Source organism: Achroia grisella, unplaced genomic scaffold, assembly GCF_030625045.1.
Source record: "Achroia grisella isolate CSIRO2021 unplaced genomic scaffold, CSIRO_AGI_Agris_v1 utg842, whole genome shotgun sequence".
NCBI classification, from domain to species: Eukaryota; Metazoa; Arthropoda; class Insecta; order Lepidoptera; family Pyralidae; genus Achroia; species Achroia grisella.
Window position 1 is genome coordinate 634,841 of NW_026713040.1, and position 14,579 is coordinate 649,419.

General features: G+C 32.6%; 2 protein-coding genes across 2 annotated transcripts in view; one reads left to right on the plus strand and one right to left on the minus strand.

The window, feature by feature from the left end:
• LOC131852352 (laminin subunit alpha-1) overlaps positions 1-14,579 on the plus strand; it is a 239,529-nt gene that overhangs the window by 89,174 nt on the left and 135,776 nt on the right. The window contains exon 4 of the mRNA XM_059203020.1: positions 12,594-12,857. Within this exon, the coding sequence (XP_059059003.1) occupies positions 12,594-12,857 (264 nt within the window). The remainder of the gene's footprint in view (positions 1-12,593; positions 12,858-14,579) is intronic.
• Positions 182-4,338, minus strand: LOC131852323 (uncharacterized). The gene is made up of 2 exons (XM_059202989.1): positions 4,087-4,338; positions 182-1,135 (listed from the first exon to the last, which is right to left on the minus strand). The coding sequence occupies exons 1-2, from the start codon at positions 4,317-4,319 to the stop codon at positions 955-957; spliced, it is 414 nt and encodes a 137-aa protein (XP_059058972.1). The 5' UTR covers positions 4,320-4,338; the 3' UTR covers positions 182-954.

Below are 14,579 nucleotides of genomic sequence, written 5' to 3' on the forward strand. Positions count from 1 at the left end.
TTTATCTAATTTTATTGGCAGCAATAACTAATTCTTATTGTTAAAAATGTGCGTGTACCTTATATACTACGTCCTCATCGCAAGAAGTATTTTAAATAAAACCAATTCTGTTATATACAACTTTATAAGTAGATAGTAATCAAGAATCGAACTGAGAACGAATTTCTTTATTGAAGCTGTTTAAAAATACTCATATTGGTCTAGTACTTCAAAAACATCACATAGTGGACATTTGCTTAGTAACATGCCATCAAACCTATATTAGACTCTATCAGTTGTCGTCCATTTTAATATTTCAGTCATTCAGTATATTACTATTCATAATTTATATAATACTACATTTTCATATGTTCTTATTCTTATCAATAACCTTCTCGTCATCACAGAAATCAAGCATCTCGGAGTTGTATTAGCTTTTCATGGACAAAATTCGATTAAACTTCCACAGATCGAATTTCTAAACCATCTTATATTAAAGCCTTATCATAAAAGTCTTTATTTAAGAACTAGAAGAAATTTTCACCTTTCCTCGTCTAACCACCAAATGTTGGTTTTGATATTATCAAAAGCGTTTAGTTTTGTCATAGCGATCAAAATCTATAAAAGGTTTTAGGTTTTAGGTTTAAAAAAACTGGCTAAGAACGGCTACTGATGAAAATCTGATAGTAGCCGATATAGCTCTTATAAAACTTCTATGAGTAATCGAATAGATGTAAAGTTTCTAAAGCTTCTTTGGTTTCTGCAGCGCATTAATAGATCAGTCAGAACATTTGTCCATAAATTAAAGAATAAGAGCCTGGTTTAATTATGAGCCTTAAACTATTAGAGCATAAGCTCCATTACATTTCTTTGACAGTTTACATTTTGCGAACTGACAAATAACGCTTCGTATATCGTAGTAAAGAAGTCAATCTTACGACATAATTCAAAATCCAGTTAGTGAACTTCGAGGTGTTATTGTTCAGGGTTGGACCTAAGAAATCCAGGCATGAGATTGTCCACGACATCACGATTGTTCAGTCCGACGATACAGGATAGAGCTATGACTGTCCCGAGTAGTATACCCACGGCAATTGCTAGCATGCGCTGACCAAAGGGCCATCTTGAGCATGCCCAATATTGCTCGCGAACGACACTGTAATAAGAAAAGATGCAATTAACCAAGCATAGTTTGTACCAATTATGCTGCCAAATGACGAAACAAAGTCAAATAACCAATTATGTAAAGGGTTACTCTTAGATTTGAGATAATAATAACCTCTCAGGACAATTCGCACAGCATCATCTAATGGTAAGCTAAGCAGAGCTTGTGTTATTGGTACTAGAGAACTGAAATAAATATAATATAATCATACTCATGGCTATAAATATTTTGAGGCGTGCGAGGAATCTAATCAGCGTACTTCGGAAGTAAGGACAGAGTGCTAGACCTCCGAGCCTAAATAATATGATCTGAAGTAAACTCAGCAGTCAGAAACAGTCAGATCAAACAAATAAGAAACAGAACAAGCAGGGATCACGGTTGAGTATATTAGATGAGCATCTTTCTTGAGATGAAGTGATGATATTAAAATTATAGCAAATATTGATGTGTTCATTTGTTGTTATCACATATATATCATAGTAAATATTGATATAGTTGATATAATGATGATAATGATCTAATTATATCCTGCAGACATTTAGTAAAATTGACTGAAGATTATGTCGTTTTTGTAAGTATTATCAGAGGATTAATTAAAGATTAAAGAGAGATTAATGTAGGTAACAACATCCTAAAAAAACAAGTTTTAGTTATTTTAAAAGTCAAAATAGTGTATATAGTAATTGTATATGGCGTAAGAAATGTTGCAAAATACGCCTTTTCAGAGAATAGGAAATTTGAAATAAATACAGCAAAAAATTTTCGATTAGATTTTAATCTCGTTTAAATTTAATTTTATACATTATTCATACAGATACAAATAGTAATGATCTAATATATTTTTGCAATTATTTTATTGCAGAAATTGATAATATTATCATACACAGTCATATATTCGATATGCTATCTAACAGATATAAAGTATGTAAGTAGCATATATTTTTATGAGACAGGGTATTAGTCAGTTCAAAAGAAACAGCAAATTTATCTCTCAAATTATCAGATTAATATTGTTTTTGTACAATAGTTTCTCTAATAATCATATTTTCGATAATGTTATGATATTAATAAGAATAAATAATGAGTCATGCTAGTTTTATGGCTAGTATAGTATAGAATTAAAAAAACTTCATGATACGACTATTACACAGATTTTAGAAAGGATCACATTAAATATTTTGATAAGACTTTTACATAATATGGTCCTTGACATAACATTGCACTATGGGAAACAAATACACCTAAAGACCATGCAATAGAAACAAATCCATATTACAAACTAACAAACGAATTAACGATTGGTATGTGGTTAATTTATATGCTATCGATGTAGGAGCGAGAGTTATACCAGCTGAATCTCTACAGCCTTCTAAAAAATCTTGAACTGTCTAGAAATGCAGTAAGTTCTATATTAGAACGTATATCTAAAGCTGTTCTAGCAGTCTCCTACTAGATTTAGCTGGGAAAGAGAAGGAGAGTTGGAAACACGAGTCATGAAGTTGAGTGTTGACGTGCGTTGACATGGGACCCCGTAAACCTATACCCGAGTCACAAGGAAGTCAAGACAAGTCTCCGGAATTGCTCGGAGTTTCCCTTTCTGTAACACGATATCCCGCACATCATAGAACGCCAAGATATTTGTCTTCGGTTCTCTTAAAATTAAGTAAAGAATGATTTCTAGATTTATTATGTTTACAAATTTTTTCTGGAGTCATGAAATTCTTTCATTGTAACTTAAAATATATATATATATATATATTCCCTACAAATAGGCGTGTCTATTTTAAAAAAATGATGCTTAGAGTAACGTACTATTTTTTTATATTATCTATTATGTAGGTATGCTTTTTTAAAGAAGTAATACTTAGATATATATAACTTAGCTACAATTAAAGTTATAAAAATGTGGCGTAACAATGCACTGTAACATAATCCACCATTTTCACTAGAATACGTGAAACAGTAATAATTATAATACAAGTGATTACATTGTTTACATATGTAGCAGGATAATTAACTTTAAAACAGATAAAATTGATCCTTTTAAGTCAAGATGCGACAATTTGCTTAGTGCATGCAGCAATTACTATAGCGCGTTCTCTTTTATTCCTGAAAAAATTTGCAAAATCTAATTCTTAGTTGATGTCTGGGTCTATAAAAAAATTGGTACCTAGTCTCTTGCTATTGCTAGCCCAATATCTGGAATACTCTTATGATTTAGAAGTGATATTGTATATTATAAATAAAGTTACAAAATTTTGCGAACAGTGATTACTTTTATAACTTTGTTTTAATCATAAATTAGGTTAGTGATCCAAAAGGAATGAACCACTAGAATAAATCATCACATTGACAAACCTAAAATATAATCTTTTAGGTATGTATTTACTGCTAGTCCACACGTTATTTAATATATAGTAAATTATAATAAATCGTGCATACAAAACGAAAATTTCGGCAAGGATATCGTTAGGGAGTAAAGAAATGACAATGTTTACAGTAAACAAAGATTATGTTTCAAGAAAACAACGCATTAAAAGGATCTTGAAAATTGATTAGTCAAACAAAGAAGAAATAAGGAGAAAACAAAGAAAGAGCAAAACGGCTTTGGACGAAATAATCATTGAACGTTTCCAAAATAGTTGATCTTAACAGAGTAAATAGGGCCATGCTGATTCTGTCAGGACAACTATTGGGAGATTCCAAAAGTTGACTAGATTTGGGGAAAATATAAACAGGATTCTACATATACCTATTGGGAGCTTCGAAAGGTTGACCATATTTTGAGGAAAGTATAAACAGGACTACAAATATGCCTGAACAGCGTCTGATAGAACACAAATAAATTTCGATAGTTCTCATTCTTCAATCTGAACACCTTTGTAGTCTTCTTCGGTGATTAAGACTTAGCTAATATTTATATATTATGGAATAACACCAACCTTGTGGGAGCCTCCGGCAATCTATCAATCCGATCGTTTCTTGTTGTAAGATTGTTTACACTTCCAACATAGGCTGTATTCACATACACATAGTTACTACCACTAGTTGTGGACACATCCGTAATCGCGGCTTTATCTTTTTCATTCGTACTTGAGGCATTGTCGTGTGTTTTTGGCTTATTCGTAAGCACCTCAACTTTAACGTCAGAAAGGGCATTAGTGGATTTCGCCATTTCACTTTCAGATATTGTCCTAACAATGTCTAGCTCGTATCACATCTCGTTAATAACTAAATGTTATCTAGCGAGGTCCGTTGATAAGATATCGCGGCTGATATTTCTGACTTCCGACGCTGGATCTTGGATACGGTATTGTTTGCTGATTTTAATGATATTTTTGTTAGAGCTTATAATTTTTATGCTTATGTACAGTACATTATCGTTTGCTGGCGATTTGTTTAATGTATGTTTTTGGGTAAAGTGTGACGTTGGATAAATACGGCCATATTCAGATAACGAATTTATCTAAAGATACTGAACATAGCTGTCGACGAATCAATACGTTTTAGGGGTACATTATCGAATATATAGGATCAGATAAGTTATGAAACAGAATTGCAATTTTTATGCAATATTTACACACTGGCAGGGTCACAGGTTTGATCCCGGTACAATACAAATATTCGTGGCCAAAGTGTTATTTCTTACTTTTGCTGTGTGTATCATAACGATATATCCGTCGTGCTTATATATCCATATAGTTAATTGTTATTAAAAAGTAGGAGTTGATAGTAGAAGGGTGAAAATTTGGGGTGGTGTGTATTTTTAATGTTAAATCATATAAAAAAGTCATTTTTAGCTAAAAAATAAAAAAAAATGAGGTGGGTCACTCTTATTACTTAAGGGTATAAAAAATAGTTAACAAACTATTCTCAGACCTACCAAGTATAGATATAAAATTTCATCAAAATCGCCTCGTGGATCTTCTTAATATTGTATATGCGAAGGTTTGTGAGTATGGATGGATGTTTATTACTCTTTCACAGAAACTACTGAACGGATTTTGTTGCTTTCTTACTATTCAATAAATAGACAATTTAAATAATAAACAGGTCCTAGTATGCTTTCATTAGTGTATCCGTATACGGACCAGAACCCATAGAGCAACTCTGTTGCAATGGAATGTAGAATAGAATAGAATAGAAAATCATATGATTGAAGCACTTTTGAATAGTCATCACATTTTATTAATCTACCGCTCATTCGGAAAGCTGTCACATTATAAGAAGAACGAGCAAGAAACTTGCGTGTTGCTCTTTTAAATGTATCGGTCAAACGCACTCTAATATACAATTAAAAATTAAAAAAAATTGGGGATTACTATGGAAGCATGCAACAAACCTACAATTTTTCTTTAAAATGTTTATCGATAATAAATATAGAGAAATTTTATTCTAAATTCATAAATCCTAAACTAGCTAGCCGATCATACTTTTCGTGGATACTATAATTGTGGAGATTCCTACAATCAGTTAAGTCAGGCCCGTGTTAGCTGTAAATGTAGTTTTCAGTTGCTAAAATAATGATAATGATAAGAATTTAATGATAATAATAACAATTTAATAACAATGAATAATGATAATAATATTTATTATTAATAATTTATTTATAAATTAACTGGCTTTCTTAAAAAAAGAAATTCATTTGATTTTCTTGCCAGTCCTTCTCAGTTGAAGTTGCTGTGAACTCGAAAAAATATTAATACAAAAAATTTACTTTCATAAGCGACTTAAATGTCCAAAATGAATAAATATTTTTTGATTTGATTTAAATAATAATCCTGGCCAATTCACACAACGCCATCTAGTCCAAAGCTAAGAAAAGCTTGTACTAAACAATTTAACAATTTTTTTTTATAAATACGGAACATAGACAGACCGTTCCAAACATGAATCCAAATATTATATCTCATGAATACAAATATTTGTACCGTGCAAGCAATCGAATCTGCGACCATCGAAACTAAGGTCGTGTGCTAAACCGCTAAACCACCCTGGCCGTGTGTACTAAAACAATGTTTTCTCGTAAGTACCAATTATAATATAAAATCAGTATCAGATATGTGGAACACGTTGTTAGCACCTCTCGTGACTAGATACAGCGGGGACCAGCGCATTCCTTCCTCTAATTGGAAGTTGACACTGACCAGTTTCGATCGCATTCAGAATAGATTTATTTAAATGTCTCGCTATTTTAAGCATGCTAAAGAAAAACTACAGCAGAATTTTTGAGCAGGCTAAAATATTTACTTATATATTTAGTCGAACTTTTTTTGGAAGAAAACAAAAAGGAAGTTTAAAAGTTGCGCCAGTTATAGACAAGTTGCGAGGTAACAGATTGAGCTGGTATGGACATGTTATGCGGAGGAACGAGGATCATGTCTTATGGAAAGTGTATAATATGAATGTAGATGGATGTAAAGGGAGAGGACGCCCTAAAAAAGATGGATGATTGTGTGAAAGATGATATGAATAAAAGGAGAGTATGTTCAGAGATAGAGATCAGTGGAAGAGAATGGCATAATGCGCCTACCACAAATAATATGATAAAGGCAAGGCAATGATGATGATTTATTCAAACTTTAATGCAAATATAGATGTAAATCAAACTTTAATGCAAATATAGATGCATATGGTAGACTTAACATCATGACCTATTTCTCCCAGTCAACCATTGGGCAAACAGATTTCAAATATACCAGTTACATAAGTACTTCGTAATTACAGACTGTTTTAAATTTGTCGCGGTGATTATTTTTACCTCGCTGGTCTAGCGGTCTAGCACACCGCTTTACGTCCGATGGTCGCGGGTTCGATTCCTCGCACGGCACAAACATTTGTATTCATGAGTATGATTGTTTGTTGTGTGTTTTCTATGTATATTATGTATGTATTTACGAAAAAAAATATATCTATGTACTTGTATCAGTTATTTAGTACCCGTAACACAAGCTTTAGCTAGCTTAACTCGGGTCTAGATGGCGCTGTGTGAATTGTCCTGAGATTATTATTATTATTATTATTATTATACGTACAATTAGTAAAAACTCACAGGATCTTAAGATGTTTTATATTTATTGAGTTGCCGATATTTCAGCAGCGTCATGATCACAGGTAAACTAAAGAGCAGCGGGTAGATGAAAAATAAAATCTTTTTTATGGGCAACCATAAAAAATATTTTATTGCGTGATTTTGTTGCATGCGTCTACCTTCTCACGTCTTTGTTGATTGCTACTACTGGAACTTGCTCGATATTCATCTCGGCCAACTATACTCACAGTATCTTCACGTCCATTTAATACACTTTCTGATCGCGTTTTTTGTTTTTCTTTAATTAAACCAATTACTGGATTCCAGGCATTAGAGACCGTTTAATCGTCTTCTAGATTGAAATTTTTATATTTCTGTATTTCAATGGCCTCTCTAACCATTCTCGGCATATAATGTCGTTCATTTGTTAATAATTTTGGTTGGTGTAGTCATTGTGTAGTAGACCTAGACTACCTCGGCTACCTAGTGCTACGTACTCGTATATTTAAATTTTGGTTTCATATTTTCTCTTACTTGTTATACTGTAATTATTTATATAAAAAAACATCTATTGCTCTTTTTATATTAAAAAGTTTCTTGCTCATTCTTCTTGTGCTGAATCTGCATTCCGAATGAGTGGTAGAATCAAAATAAGACTATTCAAAAGTGCTTATAATGAGTTTATTTGAATAGAGATTATTTCTATTTCTATTTCTTTCTGCTTGACCGTTAGCTGTAACGTAGTTCTAAGTCATAAAGCTTGAAGTTTTGAGCAAACAAAAGTCTTGTCATTTGAAACCAAATCCTCTTGTACGACTATACTTATACTTATTTATATATCAATTGTAAATACTTCATCAATATTCATAATGTAGCCACCACTGGACATCATTCCACCTTCTCCTTTCCTGCTGCTGCTTGTACCAAAAGAACACACAATCCGTAATAACAGCAGCACCATCATAGCCGCTAAAATGAATCCATCAATCAACTCAAGACTTTAAGATCTTTGAGATTTATCAATCATAAACAAACACACAAACGAAATAATATTTCTTCTTTATTATATTAGCATAGATTATACAGAGTACTTTAAACAATTATTATACAACTTAAATTATTTGTACATATGAGATAAGGTACAAATATGTTGTATAAATACAACACAGCGTTTATTGTTAACACTTTCTTTATTTGCGTCGAGGCAGTGCATCATTTTCTTCTATTGGTCCCTATTGGCTGCTGGGAATTTTTTTAATAGCCTATAATGGGAAGGAAAGGGGATTGTTAGTACTGTGAAGTGAGAACCTCTTAGCTGATTATGTACCATCTGAGGTTGGTTGCTGGATTTTTTTTTAATAGCCTATAGGCTATTAGAAATTCTCAGTATAATATTTTGGGCTCTTTAGATGATGTAATCATGAATACAAATATTTGGACGTGGGAGGAATCAAACCCGCGACCATCGGATGTAAGGCGGTGTGCTTACCTATACCACCGAGGCCGTATTATATGAATATGTTTTTTTTTATGTATATGATAATGAAATGGTGCACCCACCTGCACTAACGGATAGCGGGGCACCAGTGGAGGAAGATAAGATGAGCATTAGGTCAGGTCAGTTAGCCCATCGTAACAAATTCACTAAGAATTTATACATTACTAACAATCCCCTTTCCCCCCTATATGAATATATTTATTTAAAGATACGATTGAAGAGAAAGAAAAGAGCTACAAAAATCAATAATGTTGTGATATAACAAATGAATGTACACGGGACAGGTGTAGTATCAGTTTGTGCATGTCGCCTACTGATTAGATATAGTTATCAATATTAGATATACATATATATTTATACATATGTCGAATTATGTATTACCATATTTTTATACTATAGGGCTGGTATGGTATTTTTATTTACCAAGATTAATTTAGTATAGTTGAGTGACTTTGCCTTTGCCTCACCTTTTTTTTATCATGTGAAAAAATATACAACCTCACCCCCTTCACCACTTCGGAGTGACGAAGGGATGTGAGGAATTCTTGCCCACTAAGTAACAGTCGCCCCCTGTCGCCCAGTGAAGCTGTAAAGGCCAGCTGCGGCCAACGCGCTAACATAAATATGTTTTTTTAAATTAAGTATAGATGTAAGAACAAATAAAATAGAATAAATGCCGTTGAAATGCGAAACTGCGCAGAATCACATTAATCTGCGGATTAACGTTGGCAGTCTGCATTAGTAATACAAAAATTCGTGTGCTGTTTGACAAAAGTAGTACTGTATATAGATAACTCTTCTTTATTTTAGTGAATTCCTCAAGTCTGAGGGTTGTGACCAGAAAGTCCACACAGGGCCATCTAGTGTAAAGCGAATCAGAAATTGTTATGGATAATTGTTACAGACAACTGAGAGAACGCTTAAATACCTTTTTTTATTTACATAGACAACACCCAGCTATTTATGAGGGCCCTTGTTTGGTATTCAAATTTGAAAATGTTATCAGGTTTTTTTGGGATTCAGTTTTAAAATTGTATCAGTTTGTAGCATTTCAATTAAAAAATAAAGTAACAATTTCTTTGGCATTCCAATTTATCGGGTTTTTTGGCATTCCATCTAGTTTTTAGCATTTCAGTTTCAAACATTTATCTTTGTTTTTGACATTCGAATTTCAAAATTTTACCGGGTTTTTTGGCATTCCGATTTTTATATTATATCAGATTTTTTGGATTCCAATTACAAAATTATATCAGGTTGTTTGGCATTCTACTTTCAAAATTTTATCAAGTTTTTCGCATTTCAATTTTAATATTTTATTAGGTTTTTTGGCATTCCAATTTCAAAATTTTATCGGATTTTTTGGCAGTCCTATTATAATATTTCATCTGGTTTTTGGCATTTCAATTTCAAACTTTTAACAGTATCTTTGGCATTCCAACTTCAAAATTTTACATTCCGATTTTTATATTTTATCTGGTTTTTGGCATTCCAATTTCGTTATTTTATCAGGTTTTGGCATTCCAATTTCAAATTTTTACCCGATTGTTTGGCATACCAATTTGAAAAATGTAATTTCCCATTGCTGCCTGTCTCACTGCAGTTAATTGTGTTAATGTGGGAGACACGACCACTGCCTGCAGAGTGTAAGTCTAAGACAACCACAATGCCGTATTTGTTTCTACTATATTTGAGTACGCATCTCACTTTTAAAGGTGTAAAACGTCTCATAGATTTCGTTTCCCGTTCATTAACACTAATACTATGGGTTTCTTTTTAATTAGGCAGCACAAGATTTAAGTATACTTTCCTAATACTCTTTCATACCGTTCAACACATGTTACCTGCTATGTTTATTTAGCACTGTATTATTATTATAACAATTGACGGCCTCGCTAGTCTAGCGGTTTGGCACATTGCCTTGCTTGCGATATAAACCTTCCTCTAGAATCACTCTATCTATTAAAATAAACCGCTTCAAAATCCGTTGCGTAGTTTTAAAGATTTACGCATACATAGCGACGGACAGACAGAGACTTTGTCTTATACTATGTAATGATAAGGTTAAGATTCAATATCATCTAAAAGGAATAATATCTGTCGTAGACTTAATAACTTGTTAGATCCAATATGGGTAATAAATCTGGAATTTGACACTTTAAGGTAATTTAAAATGTACGCCAGTCGAAGACAAACATCTTGTAAATCATACCACGGAACTGGGTGTTTGCTTTTGGCTGTTTAACCACTCTCCGTTACCATGCGATCGCCAACAGAAATGTTTGGATTGTTCTCCATAAGGTGCAAGCTATGTGGATATAGGTATAACACTACTAACTATGTTGAATATACAAGAGATTTCAATAAAAGAAATGTATGCACTCGCTCTAATCTGTAAGAAATATCAGATGAAGATAAACAGAAATGTAACAAGTAAATTTTCGTTACTTTGTAAATATTGTTGCTTTGAATTTAACGAGATCAACCTTTCTCAATTCTGGCTTGGGTTAAACATATAAGAGACTACCTTTTGCCCGCGGCTTTGCTCGCGTTGATTGACAAAGTTTCAAATAAACTTCATCCCCTATTTTATCCCCTTGGGGGTAGAATTATACAAAATCCTTTTTTAGCGGATGCCTACGTCATAACATCTACCTGCATGTCAAATTTCAGCCCGATCCGTCCAGTGGTTTGGGCTGTGCGTTGATAGATCACTATGTCAGTCACCTTTGTTATATATATTTAGATTTCAATAAATAAATTGTATATGTATACCCGCTCACTATGTAAGAAACATCATAGGAAGACAAATAGAAATGTAACAAGTAAATTTTCGTTGCTTTATAAATATTGTTGTTTTGAATTTAACGAGATCAACCTTTCTCAATTCTGTCTTGGGTTAAACATATAGGAGATTTCAATTAATGAAATGTATATATCCGCTCACTACATAAGAAACATCATAGGAAGGTTAATAGAAATATAACAAGTAAATTTTCGTTACTTTATAAATATTGTTGCTTTGAATTTAACGAGATCAACTTTTCTTAATTCTGTGTTGGGTTAAACATATAGAAGATTTCAATAAATAAATTGTATATGTATACCCGCTCACTATGTAAGAAACATCATAGGAAGACAAATAGAAATGTAACAAGTAAATTTTCGTTGCTTTATAAATATTGTTGCTTTGAATTTAACGAGATCAACTTTTCTTAATTCTGTGTTGGGTTAAACATATAGAAGATTTCAATAAATGAAATGTATATACCCGCTCACTACATAAGAAACATCATAGGAAGATTAATAGAAATATAACAAGTAAATTTTCGTTACTTTATAAATATTGTTGCTTTAAATTTAACGAGATCAACTTTTCTTAATTCTGTGTTGGGTTAAACATATAGGAGATTTCAATTAATGAAATGTATATACCCGCTCACTACATAAGAAACATCATAGGAAGATTAATAGAAATATAACAAGTAAATTTTCGTTACTTTATAAATATTGTTGCTTTAAATTTAACGAAAAAAAATGACGTAATTATATCTTGGTTACAGGTAGATATAAGAATACAATGTTCCGTCATTTATATCTTCAGGACTAGAATAAGGGTCAACTTGAGAAATAAACATTAACACAACGCTGGACATTTCACATAGTTACGTGTAAATCTAAAACAAAGATGTTAAAAAGAAAATGTGACTAGTCTGATCCTGATATTAAACCTAATCGTATGGAAAAAAATCTAGTTCGATTATCGATCGAGTTTAATTACTTAGTGTTGAAAATTTTCGTAGTACCACGTTTTGTATGGGAAGAGGTCGCGGACATGCGCCTTGAATGACACAACTTATAATATTTATTATACTTTGAGTTGCTATAGATGTTAAATTATAATACAATCTTTCTTTTTTCAGAAAATGGAACTGCTCCACGTGATAATTAAATCAGGACCTTCGCCGCGCCCACTGGCGTGGTCTCTGGAGGTGTCCCCATCGGTCGGTGGCGAAGATTGGCGGATGATTCGCGCATTTGGGGACAGGGAACACTGTCGTCGTCTTTGGGACCTCCGACCAGAGAGGCGGAGAAGGAAGGCGAGAGGTGCCAAGAGAGCTAATAGATCGGACAAGCTGACATGCTCGACGCAATTTGTTAGTCCGCGTCCTTTAGAGAATGGAGAGGTAAGTTCCTAAGTATTGTTCACTCATATCTAAATTTTCCCATCTATGGGAATTACGTAAGGCAGTGGTTCTCAATTAGTTTTTGCTGCGCACCATTTCAAGACCTCGACCTTGTGTTATTATAGAAATCAGACTAATTTGATGCATTTTGATCTTTAATGCAATGTATTTTTTTAATTGTGACTCCAATTAGAGACAAATATCGGTGGTCTAACGGTTTAGCACATCGCCTGACTTCCGATGGTCGCGGGTTTGATTCCTCGCTCGGCACAAACATTTGTATTCATGAGTATAATAGTTTGTATCAGTCTGTGTGTTTTATATGTAATAAATGTCTAAAAGAAGCGCCTAAAATAGTCAATCATCCGTCATACTCGTGAACGGGTGTTGCTTGTAGGGAATGGTCTGCTCTAATCACTATGACCTCTTATTAATTGTTTAATAAGTTGTGTGTATTCAATATTTTTTCTATTTGATTATTTAATTGAATTAGTGCTAATATAACGGTAGTTTGTATTCACACACTTAAACTTAAATTGTAAAGTAAGAATAAAATTATTTAAAAGAGCAAAACACAAGTTTCTTGCTCGTTAGATTTAAAAAAATGTGATGACTATTAAAAAGTGTTTTAATGTAAGTTTATTTGAATAAATGATTTTCTATTCTATTCAATTGAAAATATTATATTTACAATGATTTGAAGATTTGATTATGGGTGTGATCTAAATATCGTTTGATTACCTCATTTCATATTACTGATATTGGATATAATTATTTTTAATGTGTTTTTGATAAGAATCATACCGTAGATTAGGAGATAATATCTTTTAGATATAAATAAACTACCTATTCCGTGTAACATTTTCAAAGTAACAAAAATAAATGTATTTTTCATATGTCTTCTTTATTACCTACCTAGAATTTACTCTGCAGCAGATATTATAGGATACTCTATTAAAGTGTAGGTACATTATATTTCACTCATCACTACATAATATAAAACAAAGTCGCTGTCGCTGTCTGCCCGTCGCTATGTATGATAATAGATAAAATTATTGTTCATTTGAAAGAAATATATACAAATGTTTTTTGTGAGAAATGTCGCAATCATTAGAAATTGGAACCATACTAAATTCACCACCGTGTTCTGACTCCTTCGATCGATCTGCCGTCCAATTCAAACAGGGATCGATATTACGACGGCCTGACCCGAGGTTCCAACTCCTATCGGTGCCCTTAGACGAAAATCGTATCCGTCAGACGTGAGTTGGCCTTCAGGCGTTTCCTAAGTCCTTCCGTCAAACTCACGAGTTTGAAGTGCCATCTCCTAACGTCCGGTGAAGCTGTAAAGGCTAGCTGCGGCCAACAGCATTAGAGTAGACCGAAAAAAAACTCTATTCTAGTTATATAAATAGAATTTAAATCTTATATTAAATATATAGAAGATACAAGTTTAAAAATACCTTCTCGAGTTAAATAAGTTACATTATAAACCGAGTAAGATGCGGTATTTTATAAAAAAAATACTGTTTATTATAATTGAAGGCAAGGCGGGTCGTTACTTAAAATACTAAATACTGAATGAAGGTTAATTAACCGATTATGAAAAAAAGTGATTATTATTCTATTAAATATTTATTTTTTGTACTATATAAAAAGTCTTATATTGAAGATTCTTTTCGTTCCATTTTCTCATACAAGTGTGGTGAACAGCATCAAGTG

Bases quoted from the DNA above. Each gene is read 5' to 3' on its own strand.
- LOC131852323 (XM_059202989.1), bottom strand. From the start codon at position 4,319: ATGGCGAAATCCACTAATGCCCTTTCTGACGTTAAAGTTGAGGTGCTT. The intron at 1,136-4,086 runs GTTGGTGTTATT...TTCTTATTACAG, and splicing joins TTGCCGGAGGCTCCCACAAG to TGTCGTTCGCGAGCAATATT.